The 23,196-nt window shown below is 37.8% G+C and overlaps 1 protein-coding gene across 3 annotated transcripts in view; it reads right to left on the bottom strand.

The window, feature by feature from the left end:
* Positions 1 to 347: 347 nt before the first annotated feature.
* MMS22L (MMS22 like, DNA repair protein) overlaps positions 348 to 23,196 on the bottom strand; it is a 94,222-nt gene continuing 71,373 nt past the window's right edge. For all 3 annotated transcript variants that reach the window (XM_065834255.2, XM_071806723.1, XM_071806722.1), the window contains 10 exons: positions 22,689 to 22,839; positions 18,079 to 18,221; positions 17,161 to 17,303; positions 16,850 to 17,009; positions 14,753 to 14,922; positions 7,548 to 7,759; positions 5,055 to 5,221; positions 3,936 to 4,032; positions 2,559 to 2,726; positions 348 to 1,052 (listed from right to left, as the gene is read on the bottom strand). In XM_065834255.2, the coding sequence (XP_065690327.2) occupies positions 953 to 1,052; positions 2,559 to 2,726; positions 3,936 to 4,032; positions 5,055 to 5,221; positions 7,548 to 7,759; positions 14,753 to 14,922; positions 16,850 to 17,009; positions 17,161 to 17,303; positions 18,079 to 18,221; positions 22,689 to 22,839 (1,511 nt within the window). In that variant the 3' untranslated portion in view covers positions 348 to 952. The remainder of the gene's footprint in view (positions 1,053 to 2,558; positions 2,727 to 3,935; positions 4,033 to 5,054; positions 5,222 to 7,547; positions 7,760 to 14,752; positions 14,923 to 16,849; positions 17,010 to 17,160; positions 17,304 to 18,078; positions 18,222 to 22,688; positions 22,840 to 23,196) is intronic.

Below are 23,196 nucleotides of genomic sequence, written 5' to 3'. Positions count from 1 at the left end.
TGTCCTGGAAAGACCTAAGAGATAACCCGTAACATAGCAAAATATTTGAGAGATCAAACTTACTTTCCAGGGAAAGAGAAGTAATTATTAGTCAATGATCGAATGCATTAAATTCCTCAAATGAATATTTTCTTTAAAATTCTGTCTTCTTTTTTTTTTTTTTCAGACCATTTACATCTAGTCTAAGTTAAATGGATAATTAACAGTGTCATGGCTAATAAAAAGATTGTGGATCACTGTAAGTTATGGGTCAATTTTAAGAAAATATCATTGAAGAGAACAGGAAATCTGAACCGGACTTTTCTTATTTTATCCCCAAAGACAATAGAAGAGATTTTACACAAGAATCTGAAAGACTTGAATGTTTTAATATAGGTGGAAGGTTAAGATGGCTATATACATGTTGTGCAACACATATACAAGTCCTCTTCTAGCAAACGATAGCTCCGTCATCCTGGAGCAACTCCTGATGAACGCATTCAACAAGTTCGGTACTACAGATCACAGAGTTTTCTCATTCTACTAATATAATAAATTAGAAATTAGAAAGTTATAGTTTTCGTAAGAACATCCTGAATAAGATGATTTTTGAAAGTACAGTGTTAGGAGGGTCAAGTCTCAATCGATGTGAACTGAATTCTGCAATTTCTTGGATTCACTGAAATCCTACCTCATATGTTGCAACACAGGCTCTGCTCATAGACATTTTAACACGTAATAAATCTGCTATATCTTTCAATCGCCATTCAACAGTATGTTGAGAGTCACTCTTCAGATGCGTGACGATATTCAAATACCACAGAAATTATTAAAATCAATACATAGCATGGGAGGAGAAAAACTCCACAAAATTGATAAATGTATTGCCATTGTGAAGTACAGGAGCTCGGCTGGTGTGTCGTAGGGTGCAGTTTTAGGTATCAACAGTGTCAGAACATTCAAGAGGAACCGATTAATCACCAGCACACTGTGAACCTGTCTCATTTTCCAGTTTTTGTATCTCATTTTGTCCAGCCTCTGCGAGGAAAGATAAGAGTCTTTTATAGGTTTGTCTGTTGAGAAAAACAAAAGGATGTAACATGTTACTTAAACAATCTCACATATCCTAGGAGTAAAAGCACATAATTCCCAAACATATTGTTTACATACAGGGATATTAAAACAGAGTAATTTCCCCCTCCCTGTCTATTCAACTGCTTTGTTTGCTGTGAATTTTTAGCATGGCCTAGTTGGAAGAAAAATAAGGATTGCATTATTTATGGCTACAAGTGTAGCGAAGATGCTTAGAAGTCTACTTATTTGGTAAACTGCTGTGAAATATGTCTCAAAATAAAATCTAAAAAAATGGAGTTACAAGGCTTAGATGGCATTGGCATTCAGGCTTCATCATGTTTGCTGCCTGATTTCTGCACAAGAAATCTCTCTGTGACTCGTGCTGCGCACAGTGACTTGAGCTGCTGCACGAGGGTGCAGGCTGGTACTGACACAGCTCGCGAGCATCATCCTCCGCAAAGGGCAACGACCATTTCAAAATAAACCCGGAATTCAGAAGGAAACTGTCACTCAAGTGGATTTTCCAGAGAGCACGTATGTGGTGATGAGACTTTTCACCTAAAGTTCATTCTAATACTCTCCAACCTAGACAATATAATTATTGTTGAAGTGCTGCCTCTGACATTTAGGTCTATTGTAATTATATATCTTTTTCATGAAATATTAACTTGGGCAAACAAAACTGCAGTTTCCATACTGGTTCCTTGCAATAGTAACATTGGACATCACCACTGTAAGCATCTAATGCAGTTTCTGAATTTTGTTTCCTTTATGGCCACAATAATTACAAAGAATATGTTAATATAACAGTATTTAGTGGCCAGGACTGAGGAGAGAAAATCAGTTATTAGTATTCTTACAATAACATGTTTGTGGTTAATGGAGCATATTCTAAATACAAATCATTAAAACAAAATATCAACAACAGATTAAATAATATATACATAAATGATGAGTCTAAAATAAATATAGCTTTTCAGTAGTTTCCAAGCATATATTTCAGGAAGCTCAAACATCTGCTTTTTTTTCCCCCCTCCTATTTTATAGGTAAAGGCATGAATTTTACCTTATTAATAGTTTTAAAAAGAATGAAAATTTGCTATGTAATACATTATGAAAAGATCAAAAGCGAGTAGTATGAAAATTCTGCTTATAATGGTATTTAAGCCTGACCTTGGGTGCATTCCCTTAAATAAAAGCAAATGTATTTGTTGGTAGAGGATAATAAAAAGTAAATAATATAATTACAAATTAGTTAAATATATTTTTCATGAAATGGAAAACTAATACCCTTTGGCTATCCTTGAGTGTCTCAAGAGTTTTATTCTTGCACAACTGTCTTTTGGGTCATGAAAGACCTGAGCAAATGGGAGATTTCCAGCTGAACACACTTAAAAATCACTCATTTTTGAGTATCTGTGCTGCTGCCTAACACTGCTTTCTTTCAAGAGGAGAAACCTCTACTGCTCATTGTCAAAAAACCAGTATTAAATAAAAAAACAAACCTCAGTGCAGCATTTCTTCCAAGACCTTGTTTGTGCTCCGAATCCTTCAGCGCCTGTGTGATTGTGGGAATCAGGCTGGTAACCAACGTCTGATCCAAGACGGCCGCTGCTTCCAGCACGCTGAAAACCCGCTGGTCGTACACGGCCGTATAGTCCTGGATAAACTGCCTGAGGGGGACACAGAGGCACTTAGTGCAAGGTCAAAACTAGATGCAGAGAACATGCCAGGAACAACTGAAGAGTCTAATCAGAACAAGCAATCTGGCTGCATGGCAATTTTCATATTGTTACACAGAAATACTCCGCATGGAATACTTTCTTTAAATGAAGCCACGCTTTTGAAGGCTAATGCTAAAAATCCCACACCTTTATTTTCGAGCAAATTGTCATATTCTGCTGGTATTTCACCAGGGCTGACTTGTTCCAGAGCACTTTACTTCGTAAGGTGTCTCTCTGAATGCAAAACTAAAACACATATTTATTATTAAGAAAAAAAGAAAAAAGAAGATGATAAAAGGAAGAGCAAACCAAGACAGCTAGATTCAAGTCTGCAGAAATCATGTTGGCATTTCTTATAAAGCTCCACTAGATCTCACACAGGGCCCACCACTGGATGGAAGCACACCCATTTGTTTCGCTAAGGGTCTGAGGTCTTTAAAGATCACAGGTAACATTCGAATTGGAAGTAACACCCTAAGGATGAAACATCCCACGAAAGTGACATATCACGGTACAGGGAGACTGGCATTCCCGCAAACATCCATTCTTAACTCAGTGAGTCTCTCTGGAGCTTTCATCGAGACCTGACCCAACACAGCCCCAGTGCTGGGGTGTCCAAAATCTCTTTAAATCTCAGGTCATGCAGCTCCTCCATGGTATCCACGTCAGAAACAGGATTCGTATTGCAGAGGTATGGAATAAGTCTAATTTACTTTATAATAAGCTATTATTAGTTTGTCACAAAATCAAATCAATAAGAAAATAAAAGCTAAGTGTGTTATATGAGGATTCAATCTCCATTATATGCACTTCGAATTAGGGGCACACACCTTTCACAGCACCTAACACTGACCATCGCCCTTCATAAGCACTTTTTCCCATGGCAGCAGCAACGCACCTCTCTATTACACACCTTTCAAAACAGCACCTAATTCGTGAGAAAACAGGTATTTTTCTCTCTTCTGCTTTTTGCTCTGGCTTTTTGGCCAAGCTAGGTTTCAAACCAGTGCCAAAAATAACATTATTTAAATACCATAAACAAGTGACAATGCAGTATGTTAAAGATAATTAGTTATTTAAAAAAAAACCCAACAAAACATGTTTGCTGTCAATTGGCTGGCAGTAGCTTCGCTGCCAATTGGCATATTTTCTGGTTACCTAAATACAGAAGTCAGCTGGGTGGCGCGTTCTCCTCCTGACCCTGCTTGGCAGCCTTCTACCATGTACTGCACAATGTCTGTAGATATTTTTTTAACTGTAAAAGAAAAATCACAAGATTCACACAGAGCTCTTGAACTGACCATCTGGAGAATGTCTTTCATGAAGATGACAATTTTTAAATGAGAAAAAAAAAAAAAAGTTTTATCTTACTTTGATGCAAGGGAAATGACTGTGAGAGCAGTTAGTTAGACTGGCTATAAAGAACAGAATGAATCACAGATTTATGCAGAAGTCTTAATTTCACCACCATTATACTTTAAACATACCAACTTTTAAGTACACTATGGTCTCTTAAAGTCAAAGCAAAGAGACACACACTTAGTGGAAATAGAGATTTTATTTAAATTCAAGTTCTGTTTGTATTCTTTATTCATTCCTATTTGAATTAAAGAAAAGCAGGTTCTTTCAGATTCAGGTAGATATGGTTATGAGGGCAAAAAGGGGAAGAAAGATAATTTCCTAAGCATATCTTGTCCTTGAAATTTTTATAGACCAGAATCAAAAAGTAGTTTACTAGACAAAATTCCCAGGAGAAGTCAGAGGTGAATCCTGATTTTGCTTAATGCCTCTACTGGCAGCAAGAAGTGGAAATCTTGAGCTCATGCACACATGCACATTCATTATACAACTGTGGGGTAAACAGAGTGCTTCATTTTTTAAGATGCTAAAAATAAAGAAGTTCTCACTACCAAAAAAAAAAAAAGCAGAAAGAAGACTCAAAGATGCCTTCAGAGAGCAAAATGCTGCTTTAAATCTATTTCTAATGCCTCTAATGGGGAGAACGTATGCTAGTCTTACTGAGTTTCAAACCTTTAGGTGCAAGAAAATTTCCACAGTTATCAAGCCTGGGAGAACTGAGATGGGAAGGATGGGGAGAAAGGAAATGCTCTTCAGATTCCTGAGAAGTTGATCATTAGTTCATTAGAGCGTGAAATGAGGCAGGACTTCTCTCTTTCGCCTCATCTAAGAGTCTTAAATATTGGGATGAAAGATGCTCAGCAGTAGAAAAATCTTACGGGTGTGCAGAGATGTATTTAAAGCAAACAAGCATCTCACCTTGTGGCTCATTAACCAGCACCAGGCATTTCAACACGACTGCGAGAATCAAGTCAATGTCACACAGTTCAACACTCTGGGTTCTCTGAAGTACTTCAAGAATGAAAGCAAGAACCGAGGCCAAGCGAGGAGGTGGAGCGTTCCCTTTGAACTGCATGTAGTTTTCACTGGGAAAACAAAGCAAACCAGAACAAAGTCTATAATTTGTTTCTTCCATTCAATGCAAGTACCATATACCTTAAAATAGCTTTGTGATATTTCAGCAGGAGGCCTATTACATAGATTTCTATCTTTATCTAAGCTCAACTAATGGCTTCTATTTGTCTTAGTCTTAGAAAAGGCTCCCCATTTATCAGAGGACAGTGATGCCTTCTGACTCTTCTGTTGAGGGAAGTGAGAAATAGCAGCTATAATAATTATAGTTAAAAAGTCAAGCGTGACTATAAAAGTTAAAAATATAAAGGCAGCTTCATAAAATAACTGAAAAAAATAGAAGATCAAGATTCTAAAACCCTAAAACAAGATCCAAAACACAACTGTGGTTTCAATTATTTTCCTTAGCTTTATGTGCTTTTGTCAACTCGCAATCTAACTTATTTTTGTTAATGGTCTGTTGTAAGAGGACAGTCAATGTCTGCTTTTGCTCCGTCACAATTAACACAATCATCTCCAGTATAAAATTTGTCACAAAGATAAAAGGTGACCTGTCAATCTCCAACACAAGCAAATTTTAACATCACATACAATTGAGTGTTCCAATTTTAACAGCTTGATTTTTTTTCCCCCAAAGGATACAATAATCTGAACTACTGTTGATTTCACATTACAAATGACTTTACTGAAATCTGAAGAGAATAAGTGTAAATTGAAACATTCAGAAGAGAAGATTGCAGGTAAATAGGACACAGCATTTATTTATTGGTTAGCAAGAGCACTCCCAGAACTTTCAAAATAACTTTTTAGATATTAATATTAGATACCATTAGCTACCCAAACACAGCATACATGTTTACTGAGCAAATGCATCCATTAAAAAAACCCCACCATCCTTGTTAAAAGCTTAGCAAGGCTTGCTTCTGCAACTTTCAAATGAAACCTGTATTTCTGAGATCTGAGTATTTCATTGCACAGCTTCAGAGCACTGGTATAACTTGCCAAAATGAAAGCTGTCATGCTTTACTTCTCTATTTCTTGTATCATGTGGTCTTACTTTAATTTTAGCAACTCTGAAATCTTCTATCCCGCTAATTTACTATGAAAACTTCAGAATACATTTTTTTGGGTGCTCTTCCACTAAAATCATTCTCTGACCTGGATAAAACACCCTGATTACATGGTTCCATTTCCTCTGTGCGGCAGCAAGATACTCACTGGCTTTAGTACAACAAAACATCTAGCGAACTCTGTATGTATCTATGTTCAGAGCTAGTGATGGCCTCCTGACCACCCAACACTCTGCAAACCGGGCTGCTGCTCAGTTTTAAGATATTCTTCCCGGATTGCCAAGGAACATTTCATGTCTTAAAAATCACCAAGTGCCATTACAATTTCAGAACCTTCTTTCCACTAGCAGTCTCAAAACTGACACGTGGAATGCGCACTTTCATAAATAACTTGACTAAGATAGTGAAGTTTGAGTATTCATAAGTTAAAACCATATCAGACTGTGAAATCTTAATTCACTCCCTTAATATGTGATAATGCATCCTTTACTTACAGGATTGCCTATCATATTTACTCAAGATTAACACTAAAATTCTCTTAATCAGCATGTACATACATTCTTTAACACAGAAAAATACCATTACCTTGAATATAAGCAATTACCTTATATTTGAGGGGGTTTAATTCCTCTCTCAGCATACAAAAAAGTACAGATTGTTCCCTGTTCTGCAGTACATAAAACAAAGTTTCGGCCTCTCAGCAGCAGAGATGCGGCATTTACAGCTGCTGTTGGCATCATGCGAGGAGCGACAGCACAGCGAACACGAACTGTCTCCCTGTCTCCACGTGCTCCTCTCCCCACATCCCGAATTTCCCATTTCCCCTGGGAAACAACATACACACCCACGTATACCCTGACACTTATAGAGCAAACAAGCCTCCCCCACACAGGTCACTGTGGCAACTATAAGCACCACGACTCTGTGACCCTAAACACAGCCTGACAAACAAACATATGGTGATGATGTATATTGGAGCGCAATTTTTCTAGACAAATACTTGCTTTTCCTACGTCCCCATGTGGTATTTTCTTATAGTCTGGAACCTCCAGCCTCAATAACTCTCTCACTTGTCTCCAGATCTTCCCAATTTTACCCTCCTGCTCTATACACATTGCCTTTCCTTTGCTCCCTGCCCAGCATCTTACAGGCTCTTGCCATGGCCAAACTATCAGTTAACTGAGAAGAAAACAGTGGCGTTGCCCTTCTCATAAGCTATTAGGGAAATCTGAGTCAGTGTTGTTTTTTTTTTTACTTCAGTGGTCCTTACTTTATGACATGCAGAGTGGTTTTCCGTAGACGGAGCATCTGGGGGGCTGTAATGGAACTGCATAAAGCAGACACCATGGGATGCTGGCCGGCTCCAAGCACAGTCGGAGAAGAAGCAAGAAATCGTCCAAAATACTGTTGAATAATGCTCCCAAGCAGTTGATTTAAATAGGCCCCCTGCGTTTGGGACTGACAACATATAAAGGACAGGCCCTGTAGAAGAAAAATGTTTAAAGTGAGAAATGGAATAAATTTTTAAGAACACATTTTGATAAATCTTTAACAACCAGAGGCTAAATACTTGCTACACACTGCGTGAACTGCTGCACAGAGTAACTACTGCGTGAAAAATACACATCAATAATTTCCCACAGATATGATGGTCTATAAATGAAGACAGAGCAAGGCTTGCAAAGGAGAGAAAAATCTTTTACTAGACTAGCTAATATACTTGGAAGGTAAGCTTTGGGACACACAAGCTCCCTTTCAAATATGAAATAAAAACTTTGCATTTCAGACCTGAGAAAATGTTTCTGTGCCCAAGAGCTCCCCATTTATTTTTCAACTCTGTGTGTGGCCCAGTGAAGTATATTAGTCAGGTAGGGTTTATGAAGGTAGATGGAGAGAGAAAACCTCATCTGTGTTGCTATACAAATGACATAGCAGAAAAATGAGCACTTAGAAATGTGGTCTGAAAAGAAAAAAACTGCTCATAGTGTGAACGAATTAGGGTAAATTAAGCACTATTTATAAAGGATTTAGAGATTTTTTTTTTAACAAATCTGTTTAAGATAAGGCTAAAACTGCTGTGATTTATCCAATATAAGCTATATTGATATCAGAGAAAAATCTGTAATGAAAGTATAAACTAGCCCAGAAAGTGCCTATGTGAACACAACCCATAGTTATATAATGTGTACACGGTATGTCTGGAAAAAAAAAAGAAAAAGTAGTATTGTTGGTACAAGTCTATGTGAGAGAAAGTTAAGAGTTTCCTTCCCCTTCCTTTGATTACCAAAAGAAAGAAGAAAAAACCACTAAGAAAAGAAAAGAAAAAGTCCAGTGATCTCCTATCACAAGGGTCACAGCCAGCGGCACAAACAGAAGCCTCTTAAGAATTCACAGTTTTCACAATAGTTTTGTCCAACAAGAGTAACAACATAAAAGAAGTTCAAGTACTGAGTTCCCTAGACAGCAACTTCAGCAGCACTTCAAACTTCCACATCCGCAAGCCAGACTCCAGGTTTGGTAGGAGTCTCTGCCTCAATACTGATGGTTGCTGAGGGAAGCCCATGCCCCTGATATATAATATACGAATGAATAGTTCAAGACTTGAAGGTATAAAATGCAGAAATATCTGAAAGCTGCTTTATTTCCTCAGTTACCGTTGCTTTTTGCATCGGAGTCCCTCCCTCAAAAGATTTGCATCTATACCTGTCTTTGTGAACAATTCTTTCAGGAAACAAACAAAGCAAGTTGAGATATAGCTGAAGGTCTTCTTGGCACTTTGTTGAAATGGGGAGTTCCCACTTGCGGTTCCACAGTAAGCAAACACAGGAAAAGCGGGATTTCAAGGAATGAGGCGCTTCAGGACCTGCCTGAGGACTTGGTGTGGGCAGCCCCCCTGAACACAGACGTGTTTGGTTAGAGTTGAACTTCACACACTTCCTCGGTAACTTTGGTAAGTCCCAATGACAAAACCCACACTTTCTGAGCTGGAGCTTTGATAAACAGGTCAGATTCTCTCCTCTTTTTGCTTTGTGGGAAAATGCAGCTGCTGCTGTATCAGAATTCTTTAAAAAATTGATAATTACTAAAATGAGAGAGGTCTTCAAATTGAGGACCAAAAAATGCTACAGAATATTAAGAAAAGAAGGAAGACTTCAGTTATTAAATAATAAGAGTTACTGTTTTTAAGAAATTATCTTAAAGCTACTTGGTAGGTGCAATAAGAAGCAAAAATACCAGAGTTTATATATCAGAAGGAACACTTTTGGCAGGTCTTCTAACAGTTTCATTTGAAGGTGAAGCAACAAACCTAACCCAATCCTTCATATAAGCATTTTCGTTTTTTGAGTTGAAGGAAATAGATTCTAATTTTTTGGCTGTGGGATGGGGAGAGATGTAAACTGAAAAAGAAGGACATAAGTTAACTAGTGATTTTTTTCATAAGTTATAAGCATGGAGAGAGCTCTTGAAACCTTGTAAGGAGAGCTGTTAATTTAAGGAGCATTTAAAACCAGAGAAAATGCCTTTTTTCTATAACCTAATGTTTTCTTTATAAAGGATCCTAGGTTTCTTTTTGGTGGGTAAGGCAGAGATGCTGCCTCTCAAATAAGGTGTGATTTTTTAAACCACATAGTAATACACAAATATTCTCTCTTCAATAAGGAAAATCCTAATAATTTTTCCTAATTAAAGTTTCAAGATTAGCACTAATGGCTTCTAAGGCAGGATTTTTTCTTCTCAGTGAGACAACAGTAAGAAAAATCACCTTACATTTTGTTGGGCGCCACAAAACCACCCCTAAATAAAAAGCCTTCTTCATAGTAGAAAAATCTATGAATCAAACCTCGCCATGAAGAGCACATGTACAGCATCAAAGCTCTTCAGGGAAGAACTGTCACACCTTTGATCCTGGCGCTTCTACTGCTCCCTAAAAGTTTCCCAAGCGGCACAAGGGATAAGTTACCAACACTGCACAGTAGCTGCAAATTGGCATAACAACCTAGACAGAGCTGGCCAAGGATGTGACTACAAGGAAACCACATGGAACTTTCTTCCTTTAAAATCCCACCAGTAATTAACAGAGATGAAGGAAGCTACTGTTCATCTGAGAGAGAAAAGAAACACATGCTACTGGACTGCAATTCTGGACTGGAGATCTGAAATCAATCGCACCAGACCCCTAGGACAATCCCTACAAAGCAGATGGACATTAAAAGATTGATAGAGCCACTCTCTTTTTATTAACTGTGCTCTTTAGCCATCTTCTGAGGTTAAAAACAAAAAAGAAAGACAAAGACATTTTAAGGGGAGCAGAGGGGCACGACAACATCTGCTCCTCATTTTAGCAGAAAGGCAACCGATTCCTGAGCAGTTCACTGCAGGAACCTTTTGTGGCCAGAGCTGCCTCTTTCTTCTGATTTACCATATATCTGTAAATCACCTGTGGAGAGCGAAGAACCGATTAGTATGGATTACTGGAACTATTCACTGCAGAAATGCCAAGCTATCTAATGATGACTTATAATATCAGTCCTGCTGTTGGAATAAATCTGCTGTTCACCAATTAATGTTGTACAATTCCTATTAAACACATACTATAATTCACAAAACGTATTAATAAGCTTGCTGAAATATCAGACCACAGATGTGGCTCACAGGAGGGCTTTTAAGGTCTGATCTCTGACAAATGCTGAGCCTGCACAGGCCCATTAAAATCACTGGAAAATGTATGTGCCAAGCACTATTTAGAATTAAGCTCTTTTACCACTCTCCTGTATTTAGATAGAAATCAACCATCTTCTGTATTTGGATAGGATTAATGCTGATAAATCAAGCAGGGTATCTTACCTTTCCATTATTATGCATATTATGCTTATTCCATGCACCTACACTGTATTCTGCAAGATCTATTTAAAGTACTGTTTCTTCTGTAAGTTCTGTACACTGCTTCAGTTCTTTCCCATTTTACTGATAAATGTGTACCCAGCTTCCTCCAACTCATTCCCCAAGAAATCTATCCAAGAGTAATCTCGACTGCTCTGAAGTTTCCTGTGGTAGGCTTCAGCAATCTGCTACCACCCAAAGCATCCCAACTTAATTTTACAATCGCAAAATACCTGTTACATTTTACATGCCTCTCCATCTCATATTTGAGAACAGACCCATAAAATTATAAAACGGGTGTTCATGTTCTTCATGCTTTACTTTCTGAAGTCTGTCATTCAGACGACTCAGAACAATTTTGATATTACAGCCCAGCAAAATCTTTCCTAGGTTATAAAATATGATCAAAACAGGTGATGCACAGTGGAAGTAGTAATATTCATACAGTAATCCTCTAGGTAAGAAAAAGAATACCAGTTTAAAAGTTGCCAGAGCTAAGTTATTTTGACAGGGCAGCATCAGTGAACATGTCTGAAGGAAACTTCCAGATAAGTTCAAACTACAGTGGAGAATAGACCAGTTGCTCAACAGCTGCCAAAAGGCACAGCTGTATAGCTCCAATTTATATCTATATGTATAGATATACAGTAAACACATACATGACAACTAAATACAGGCAGTCTGAATTGAGAAGAGAGAAATCCGTCTAGTTTCAATCAGTGCATTTGACAATTATTTGTGCGTGTGTAAAATTAAACAAAGCATGTAATTTTTATAGATTAAAAATAAACCTGTAGGTTGAGGGCAGGGTGTGAGGGAGGGTGGGATGCAGTCATCAGTTTTGATGAATTTTGAAGGCAGCAATAAAGCATTCCAGCCCTGCAGTGGGGAGAGAAGGAACTTTGTATATTGTTCTAAAAGATGAAAAATTGGCCTCCACCATTATAAGGTGATGAACAAAGGTGATGCCTTCTCTTAGTACAGCACAGTGACAACGACATTGCTCTTGTTTCTGAGCCTGCTGCCCAAGATGTATGGGCAGCTGCATTACCACAAGGCAGGGTACGTGACCCTTTGGGGAATCTTTGTCGATACAGTTCAGGAGTTCTGTAGGATTTCATAAGATTGCTGCATCAATGAATGGGTGAAATTAATGACCTACTGCTAAGACTGACTTCAAATCCTTCTAAAACCTCATAAAAGATGAAATAAACTACATTAAGGTTAGTTGTTAAAAGTTCTAGAAAGAGGGGACTTCTGCTAACTATGGTGTTTTCTGAGACAAAGGAGGGAGCAGCCCACACTGAAGGAGGAGAATTCAGGACAAGAAAAAAAGAAAAGACTGATATGGAACCTGGAACTCCTCAGAAGACTGGAAAGAAAATAAAAAAAAAATAATTGAAAAGACCTCCAAGTAGAAATGCTACTCAGAGGCTTTTATGCCTTGACTATGAATAAAGAATTCACATGTATAAGAAAATATTTTGCATGGTCTCCAAATTCCCATTTCTTTATTTTCACATACCTGCCAAAGGATTGTCAACTAGAGTATTAACAGGGACAGATCTATGGAACAATGTTTGTCTAACATTAGGGTGGATTGAGGCTCTGGCACTGAACCACCACCACTCTTCTTCCAGGAATGGTCACCAGACACGGGGCAGCCACCCAGGGAGAGTCTGGTCAGACGTTTCACCAGCAGCTTGGGTCAGTCCAGGTGGGGTTATTTCCAGAGAATGCTGTTTCTCCGTTTTTCCTCCCACCATGTTTACCTGCTCTCCCTCCCACATATACCATTTTATCACTTTTCTGACATGCCCATTTGGGTTTTTGGCATTTTTTTCTCTGTTTGCTTCATGGAGCTAGTAACTAGTTGAATCAGCTCATGAACTCAAGTCATTCCATGTTCAGAACATCATTAAAGCAAATTAAATATGAATGCATACAGGGGCGAAAGGGAATTAATTTTGCCTTAAGCCAGCTTGGCTTAAACCAACTGTATAAAAACAACCTGAGAATTCAGAAAGTGACCAGAATCCATTCATTCTCAAATGAACTTGGAAGCAGTCCTTAGAGAATACACATATTTTTTAACTGATATTGAAATATTTTCATCTTGACTTAATCCTAAATTAGAATTTTTCCACTTTCCCAAATAAAGGAGAAGGAAGTACTTTGGAAAGAATGAAGCAGTTTGAAGCACTTAAAAATGCTGGAATGTTGTAAATACTACTAATAAAATATAGAAGTTCCATAACGAAATAAGAAAAATGGGTCTTCTCCTCTTTGTCTTCTCTCCCCAGAAGTGTTTGTCAAATTAAAGAACTACGGTTTTTCAAGAAGCAGCATTTGTCTGATATAAAGTCTTTGGTGAATAAGATGATCTAGCTTAGCCAGAAAGCACATGGACCACACAGTGGACTGCTGAAGAATACAACCGTGAGGTCAGAAAGTCAGAGATGGACAAAGAACACAGGAAACAAGGGTCCACAACACTTGGACTTCAAAACCAACATGAGTGGTTTAATCTCGAAACTACATCCGTGTGCGCAGACTACAGAGAAACAGCGCTCTCTGACTAAAATACTGAATTAGCAAGCAGACAGTCACATTCTGTGGTAATATCAGTGTCCAGATGGTCCTATATGTATATAGCTTCTGAAAATACCTACAGAGCAGCAAAGCAAGTTGTATTCTGTGCATCATTATATAATGATATTTACATCCATATGACATGCCATCGATCACAAAGCAACTTTTGAAAGGAATAAATCCAAGGGATGTTTACAACATCACGACTGCATTGTTTCACAACACAGTCCTGTAAAGTAATCAGTTAAGACTGCAATCAAAATGAAAACTAAGAGGGAAGGGAAAAGTAACCCCAAAAGACCCAAGGATTTACAAGGAAAAATGCGTCTTGTTTATTTTAAAAACACATTCTTTTCTCTTCCCCACCTGCAGGAATTTGTCTCTTTCTATGGCATCAACAAGCCTTACAGAGTCTCAAGAGTGACAGGTAAGCTGAAGGAAGAACAGGAGGAATAATGGCCAACAAGGCTTTAGTCATGAAAGTGTGAGCAGCAGGAACTTGATTCAGCAAAACATTCTCAAACTATTAAGATAAAAGAGTACCATGATATGCAGAGAGTTGTCTTTTGCTACTAGGAGCAACAACAGCAAAAAAAGAATAGCTCGTCTTTAATTATCTACAGTTAGCCAAGTCAAGGATGATTTAAAACATTTCTTTGCTCTATAATCTCAACAAGAGCCTTGCTGCATATCATGATTATTTGATCCACTGTTTCCGAAATCTCTCACATCAGAAACCAGTGTAAACAGCAGGTTGGCTAAAAGTTTCTCTGTGTACAGTGATTAGACCAGTAACTCTGGAGCGTGGCACAGCTGCATGTAATGAGAGCAAAAGCAATGGTGTGGCATTTTACCTTCCACTTCTACAAGAAGAAAAAAACCCTCTTGCTGCTTCTTTAAATTCAGTCAACACTTGTTTTGATTAGGGAAAAAGAAAACATCCTCTGCAATATGAATCTCGAAGATACGTTTGTCTGCTGATAATAGAGTTCAGATATTTACCTGCAGATAAAGAGGGAGGCTTTCCTGAATGGCAGAGAGCAGAGCCACAGGCAGCTCCTTGTCCTGCTGGAGCACAGAGTGAGGGAGCAGTAAGCAATCCACGATGCGAAACAAGAGTTGCTGCGCTTTGGAAGTAGCCAGTATTGGTGCCCAGAACTTTACCAGACATCCTGTTGAAAACAGAATCAAGAAATCACAAAGCATTTTAGAGTCAGAAAAAAAAAAATCCTAAAGAGGCAATTATGTTGAATTAGATAATCCAAGAGTAGCAACAGGAACTGAAATCTCTCACTCCCACATAATCATTTCATGGTATCCCCTTAGAAAAAGTCCAGTCAAGACGACTGAGAAGTCCATTTACAGTTCAACAATATGAAAGTACTAAATCAATTCAACACATTATAAGTTCTTAGAAAAGTGAAGCTGCTTTAGGAAAAGTACAGTAACGCTAAAGGAAGGACAGTCTCTGACATCCCTGCAGAAAAATTTAACTAAACTTGATACATAACACTACTGCAATCAACACACATGCACTTAAATGTTCACCTTACTTGCACATTAATCACATTTTACAGAGAGATGCTGCCTTTGCCTTTCCTTCACATTCATCTAACACCACTGTGGCTACATTAGCAACTACTCACACAGCGATTCAATGTTAGGAAAACATTAAATATCTTTCAAATTGTATTTAATGCATCTAAGCCAGCAGATTAAAAAGAACGAGGGGCAGCCAACTTCACTAAAGCAGCATGGTCTCTCCAGATCTTTGTGGGCTCTCAGTTCACAAAATGAGAGTCACAGAGAACATCTTTCTTGTTTTCAGCACATTACGGTATCACTTGCGCAGCTTTGAGCTCATCTTATGATCTTCCCTTTGAATTGCAAAAAAAAAACTAAGAAGGTGTTGATGTGTAAATACCCTAACTTTGAGAAACATCTTTATTGCAGGTGAGGTGTAATTTTTCTGGAGATAATAACTCTATATTAATGAGTGTTAATACTCAAAATACAGATGAAATTAAACAAGATTTCTATGTAGTAATTCCCACAGACATTCTTAACTTTATATTTAATTAGAAGCCAGAAAGAGTTTGCTGGGTTGAAAATATGGAAATATCCCAAGAAAATATGTTTAAGACTTCAAAAATAATGAAAGATCAAAAGTGGGCTGTTACAAGATGTTATTAATCTATAAAAGACATTCATTCCCATCTCTAAAAAGAACGCAAAACAACATTAATCTTGTGGAGTGAAAGAAAACACAATGATCAATCATAGAGAAAGAGAATGATCACTTAACAATACTTCTAAATAATGTTGTCTAAGCTTCCTGCTTTGAAAGAAACATGCTCATTCCAGCTAAAAATACTCCTTCTATTATCACTGCTGTGATGTATGGGACAGAAGACGACACAATCTGACCACAGATGGGAGGTGTTTAGATTTGTTAAGTTTCTTGCTTTGTCCTTTAACAAGTCCACAGAATGTGAAGAAGTGATTGAAATACACTTAAATATTTCTTTTCTTTAAGCCTTTTTAATGTGTTCCTAACTAAAAAGAAAGGACAATTTCTCATACACAACGGCATGACCAGAAAGGTCATTACATTTGATGCACCTCCTGCATCCTGGATGTGCATTTCACTGTATTCCTTACAATCATCATGTACTCTGTGTACGTGCACATCATCACCTCCGTCTTTAAGAGACATAAGGTTTACTTGCACATTCGTTCGTAATAAACAGCACTCTTGTTCTTCCGTCCTGTCAGTGGTTCCATACTTTAATTAACAAATTTGAGCTTTAATGAAGCACAGCGTGCATGTAAGAGAAGCAGTTCTAAAAGGAACTCAACCTGTCCTCTGCAATAACTCCAGTAAATAAGATGTAGACTGTCGTAACTCTTCCTCACTGCTTTGTCATTGTTTCTGGTTTCATTTAGGTAAAACAGGTGTTTTTCAGTGGTAAAAGACACAAAAACTTCTTACTTTTGAAAATACTGATTTGCAGGGGTAATTTAAAAAAAAACAAACAACAAAAAAACCCAATTCCTTAAAATTATTTTACTAAAAGAAAGAGGTTGCAAAATAATTACCTATGATCCAATATGTAAGCTGCAGACCTTCTGGAGGTCCTTTCGCTTTCAGGTACGGTTTTACATACTTTAATACATCACCTAAATACTCCAGAGTCTTTGCTACCATGGCAGATTTCTCAGGGAGTGTCTGAAGGCCACTGTAAGTTCTACCAACAGCCTGAGAAAACAAAAACACTGAAATAAATATAAATAAACTTACTAAGTGTCTCATGAGTTTTGTGTAACTTCTTTTTGTACCTACAAAATCAAATATGTAGTTTCTTTTCACTAAAATTGTCTTATGAAGCTAACACAGAGATGTACCATACCTTAATGAACTGGACAAGAGCATTTTTAGGGTCTTGCTTGAAAACTGACTCTTCAACGTGAGCCTTTGAAAGAATGTTTTCTACTTCCGGGAGCTTAAAAATCAGTCTTGTCATCTCAGTCAGCTGCTCCATATAGGCTTTCCCTGATTGTTACAAGACAGCACAGCAGTAAATATAGTATGCAGTTACATTTTTCGATTTGCTTTAGTCCCAAAATGTTAAAATGAAATGTGATTTTAAAATGGCTAAAATACACGGATTCTGCAACTGACTGCATCCCTCTAGACAAAGAACGTGTGTCCAAACTAGTTATTTTTCTAACATAGTTATAAGAGAGTGAATAGAATTAAGGATGGATAAAGAAGTCTTTCATTTTACTGATCATTTTCTTCAAAATCTAAAAAACGCGTATGAAGGATAGTTGCTAGAAGATGTGTTCTACAGATAATTAGAACTGCAGTGTTTTATAGAAGAAGTGATGAGGTATTGCTCTAAAAATACAAAATATCCAATATAGAAAAGGAAAGAATTACTTGCAACTGGATTTTTTTTCCTCTTTTTCTTTTTTTTTTTTTTCTTTTAGGGCATTCACAGCATGATTTCTGACTATTTACTTCAGATTTTCATTTTTTTCAGAGCAGTTTCTCCATGGGGGAAAAATAGCCTGTCTCCTTGGGAGCAAGTTTTTGTTCTTTGCTTCCAAGGAAACAAGCTCTTTTATCTTTGTTTGTGATAAATTTGTCATATGCAGAGCAAACTATCAATAAATAGCACAAGCAGCGTAAAGAAACACATTTTGTAATTAGGTAAAAGTAAAGGAATACAAACAAAAATACATTCTGTAATTAGCTGAAAATGTTTGCCAGTTTTGCAATATAGAATCATTACTGCAAACATTAGGGAAATGTGAACACTTACCAACTGTTCGCTCAGCATCTGTCTTGGCCAGCGTACCAGTCGGTTGATCTATGAACATTTGCAAAATGCATCGAAACCAAGAACGTACTGTCAAAGCTTCATAGGATGTATATCCCATACTAGAAAAAGCTTCACACAGTGCACTGCGTAGGTAGAAGAGGAAGAAAAAGGTAAAGATACCTAACAAAATTATGCAAAAAGGTGGCAGAGCATCTCATTTGGCTGTAGACAAATAGAAACAGTACACAGAAACAATTAGAAATAAAGTAATAGAAAGGCCAACTGGCATTCTTTCTGTGTGCTCTGCAGACTTTGCTCATGATATCATGCTACCTAAATACAGAGAACATGATAAACTTGGTGATGCCACACATGGTAATATAAAAGCACATATACACATGTGTGTATGTTTTCTCTACATAAAAAAAAGGGAGAGAAATTCAAGCAATGGGAAATCTCTTATTATACCAATGGATAATTTCACAGTATTATCTAAACTGATGATGTACAATGTTGGGAATAGATTATGTGACTCAACCTGGAACTTCATATTGACTCTGCCTAAGCTGCCCCAAACTTTCATATAAAGCCATCTCAGGTCTCTCACGCTACTCCGAAGTCTACTTAGTCCTAATTACATAAAAGATGGAGAAGTTTTGCTTTAGCAAATAAAAACATGTCACGTTAGAAATAGATCAAAAACAGAAACATAAAAAGGCAGCTTGGAGATGAGAAAAGGAAACTACTACGCTTGATGTACACTTACAGACATACGCATTTATGTATGTATACACACCCAAGTATATGTATTCCCCCACATAGCAAACACTCAATGCACAATCCCTGCACTTCACTGTCGAGTATTCCCAAGATTTTACCTGCCTTACAATTGCTAGTAGCTGCTGTAATCAGTTTTTGCCAAGCATAACAGCTCTGCATCATTAATTCTGCAGAAACTCCTGGCCAAGGGACAGTGGGTCTGTTCTACACCCTGTTTGCAATTCCTATCCGATGAGCTCCGAGTGTGATTCAGGTTAGTGAAATTTCTTGAAAATAGTTACACCTTTTTATTTGAGAGTCTTCTTCCCTGGTCAGTCCTTGGTGCTTTGACTTTAATGAAAAATGCTTCTACTCTTTTCTTGATATATGTACATATAAATCTACTTATTTCCTACTGAATTTTTACTTATGCTTGCAACAGAAAGGCAACACAGGTCCAGATGGAAACCAAACTGGCTTTTCTTTCTCTCTAAACAACATTAATAATTTTTTTTTTCTGTTTCATTTAGTTAAAACCAATGACAACCATATCTTTGTCTGAACATCCCTGCTGAAGCATCATTGACGAAATAGAGAAGGATACCAAATACAAGCAAATGAAATATAAAAAATTAAAATTAAATTCTAGCATCAAAAGAGAAAAAAACAGGATGCCTATGGACTTAATGCTCTTTGCAGTATCATATAAACAATTCCAGCCTCATATAATCTTAAGGTTAATAGCTAATCTACTTGGCCCCAAAGGCTCACAAAAACACTTTCTGCAGCAGTCTTACTCCTGTTTCTCTTGCTTGCTGATAGATAGGCCACTTAGGCATCTTCCAAAAACTGGAGAGCAATATGCTCCTTATCCTCAAGAAAGGAATGAACAGTAACTACCCGTAAGAACATGGCAAGTGGCGCCACTGCAAAAGAAATGCCAAAGCTTGTGTGCACATTCCCAAGGGCACATCTTGTCCATCAGAACCTTTGTTATTGATATTGAAACAGGTGATATGCAGAACGTGCTTCAGTCTTAAAGAGACCAGGCAGAGCTTGCAGGGCATATAACAGCATCCACAACAAAATAATCTTTTTACTTTTTAACTGAGAACATTTGATGTGAAAATTATCAGAGTGCAGTAACCATGAAGTCTTAAGATCCCAGCACTTAGATACTTCGATAACTTTTGCTCTACAACCGCCTAAGGTAAATAAGTAGATGAATCATGCTACAAAAAATTGCCGTCTTATTAGCATATAATACAATGACAGTGTTTAGAGTATGATACCTCTGCATAATTCTACCAAAAAAGTCGCCTCTTGGCTACTCATTGTCCTTTCGCAAGGAAATCTGAGCACCTTACAGCTCTGCTGATGAGGCAGGGACACACCTTTGCCCAAGCACAGATACTTCAGTTTTCCCTTGTCAGCCTTGAGGCAACTGATTGGGTAAACAGCCCATTCTTCTGAGGCTGGAAAACTGGAACCCCAACAGCTCAGGGGCAAAAAGATTTCCCTCTGTGTGAGTGCTTTCTGTCCCGTGCATCCAGTAGGGGCGAGATTCAGAAAAGCAGAATGTGACAGAGAGTGAGAACGTATGAGAGAGAACCAGAATGAGCGAGAACATGAACCCATGTAAGCAAAAGACAAATATCCATCATCACTCAGCTATGGAGTCAGGCTTTCTCCTGCTAGTTCTCTCAATACGGATCCAAGGACTTGACATTTTCACTTAGTCCACAGCACAATCTGTAAGAGGAGGGCAAGGTCCTCTTATTCCTTTTTAAGGTGGTTATTTGGAAATAAAGGTTTGAATTCTCTCAGAGAAGGGTTTTCCAAATGGTTGTGCAAGTGCTCTGACCTCTCAGCTAATGCACACCAGGTAACTACCATCAATACCAACTGTGATGGTGATGGCAGCAGGGCTGTTTTGGGAGCTCAACACCGGCCACGTGTGCAGGCTCTCCACTTGCTTGTACAATCATGGTTCCAGACACTGGGAACAGGAATGCTTTGGCTGTGGTTCCAAATACAGTAAATGTTACCTTAGCCAGCATTGCAATGTGTCTGTGGATATATACGTCACGTGCTTAATGAATATCACTAATGAATACTTAAGTAACTACTTTCAGTCACTTAAGTTTTTACAGGAGGAACTGGTAATCACCCTTAAGCACCTAAATTAAACCAAAATTCCAGTTTAGGTATCAAAATGTTTGTCTTGATCTCACCTGAAAAGCAACAAAATTCAAATTATAAAGGGGTATTTATGTGCTTAACTCCTATTTCATTCAGCGCATGCTAAGTATCTGCAACCTTGTATGAAACTCTGTAAAGACCATACAAGCGAAATATGGCAAACCAGAGGACTGAATGCTCCTTTCCTGACTTTCAAACTGACACACGAGGAAATAAATTCAACCTGATTTAATATTTCCCTCCAAGAAGGCCGTAGTCTCAGCTTTGCCAATGACACTGAAGTAGTCTTTACCACATCCTGATTTACAGCTCTGCTCCTTTGTACAATATGTACCCTAAAAATGTGCAATGTTTGTTACTTTCAAATACAGTCTGACATAGAAACACTCGGTCTTTCTTTCTCATCCCTCACTTTCCCTGCTTCCAAAGCCTGATTCAGAAGTGGGGCGAGGGGGGGAAAAAAAGAAAGCAACCACACCACAATCACCACCACCACCACCATCCACCTATCTTAGGTTCATAGGGGCCTACTTAAAGCAAATAAAATTTCTCAGGTATACAAATTTCTGACTTGACAGAGTCCTGGGCAATCTCTTCAAGCTGCCCCTGCTGGAGCAGAAGCATTGGACAAGTCAGATTATCTGATCTCAAGAGTCCCTTCCAACCTAAACAATGTTGCGATACTATGAAAATTCAACAGTGGCATGTGAAACATAGAAATGTGATAAATTTTCTAAACTTTTTATTTAATTTAATGCATCCATTTAGCATGTCTCAGAAACCTGAGCTACACGAACATTAATATGCACTCAGAAATTGTTCCAAGCTTGTGAAAAATAAAGTTTTAATGCATTCATTTAGTTACAGTCATTTTTCCTCATACTTTCGATACTGCTCAACCCATCATCCCCAGCATTCTGCAGGAGCTCTTCATTTTGAAGGAGTCAAGATATTTAAACATTGAATACTTACTATATAGCATCTTCAGATTCCAATCATAAAGTTTGTCTTGACTTTCGATAAGAAGATTTAACTTCTTTTGTGCTAAGTGTAACCGGTAGAGGAAAAACAAGACCGGTACTTTTAACTAGAAATTTTAAAATTTACCAAGCTCTATTATCCAACTTCAAGTGCAGCTAGGGCAGGAGGCCACTGTAACAACTTTGCCCAAGCATAGCAACAATAGAAGGGGGTGGATAACTGTAACTATGCAAATTAAAAATAGGTTATGGGGTTCAGGCATTTCACTTTGATGCAGTACTGCTCTTCACAGAAGTACTTCTCTGAAGATATTACCTAGGTCCCCATTTTCTGAAATCTGTTAGTAACAACATGGTTTCCATTGGGAAAAAAATAAGTGGTTTGCTATATGAAAAGACAAATAACTTTTTCAAAATACTTACCCATCTTCCTGACAAATGTTGAGTATCTTAAGCTATTTACACACAAAAAACCCCAAACAACCCAAGCCAAAGAGCATCCACTATCCCCTATGAAATGTCCCAGATGATTTCAAGAGACCTAGAACTTTAACAGATGCAAAGAACCTGGACCAACATAATGAAACTACTGTTTGAAGCTACATTTTCCACAAGTCTAATAAAAAAAAAGAGAAAGTACTGGAAGAACAAGCAGTCGCATTTTTTCACCTGTTTTGAATTAGGTGACTTAGATATCTTGACACCAGTTGAGGCCACACCATGTCATCCCATCCAAACAGCTGCATCATTGATATAACAGGCTGTGGCTGGAGTTCTGACAGGGCTTTGCTGGGTATATCCAAAGCTAAGAGAGTAAAACCTGATTTTAAAGAAATAAAAACATGGCACTATGTTAATGGTCTCGCAGTACATCCCTGTTCCACTAAAAAGTATTAAAAACTAGTTATTATTAATAACTTGCAGTCTGGGAGTACTGGAAGTCTCAATTAAAACGGGGCAACTATTCTAACGGATAGCATTTCTATACATTAAGGTGTAGTCTCTGTCCCAAGGAGTTTGTAAGCCAACATGACACTGAACGGAAAGGAGGGAAAATGGATCTAAACATGTACAATTTTAAATACATTAATGAAACCACAGATTATAAGCCCTATTATTACCACCTATGCAATAAACAATGTGTCTTAAAAATTTGCTTTGTTGTCTTGGCCTCCCC

This window comes from Patagioenas fasciata, chromosome 3 (assembly GCF_037038585.1).
Source record: "Patagioenas fasciata isolate bPatFas1 chromosome 3, bPatFas1.hap1, whole genome shotgun sequence".
Classification (NCBI taxonomy): Eukaryota; Metazoa; Chordata; class Aves; order Columbiformes; family Columbidae; genus Patagioenas; species Patagioenas fasciata.
This window is presented reverse-complemented; position numbering and strand designations above follow the sequence as displayed.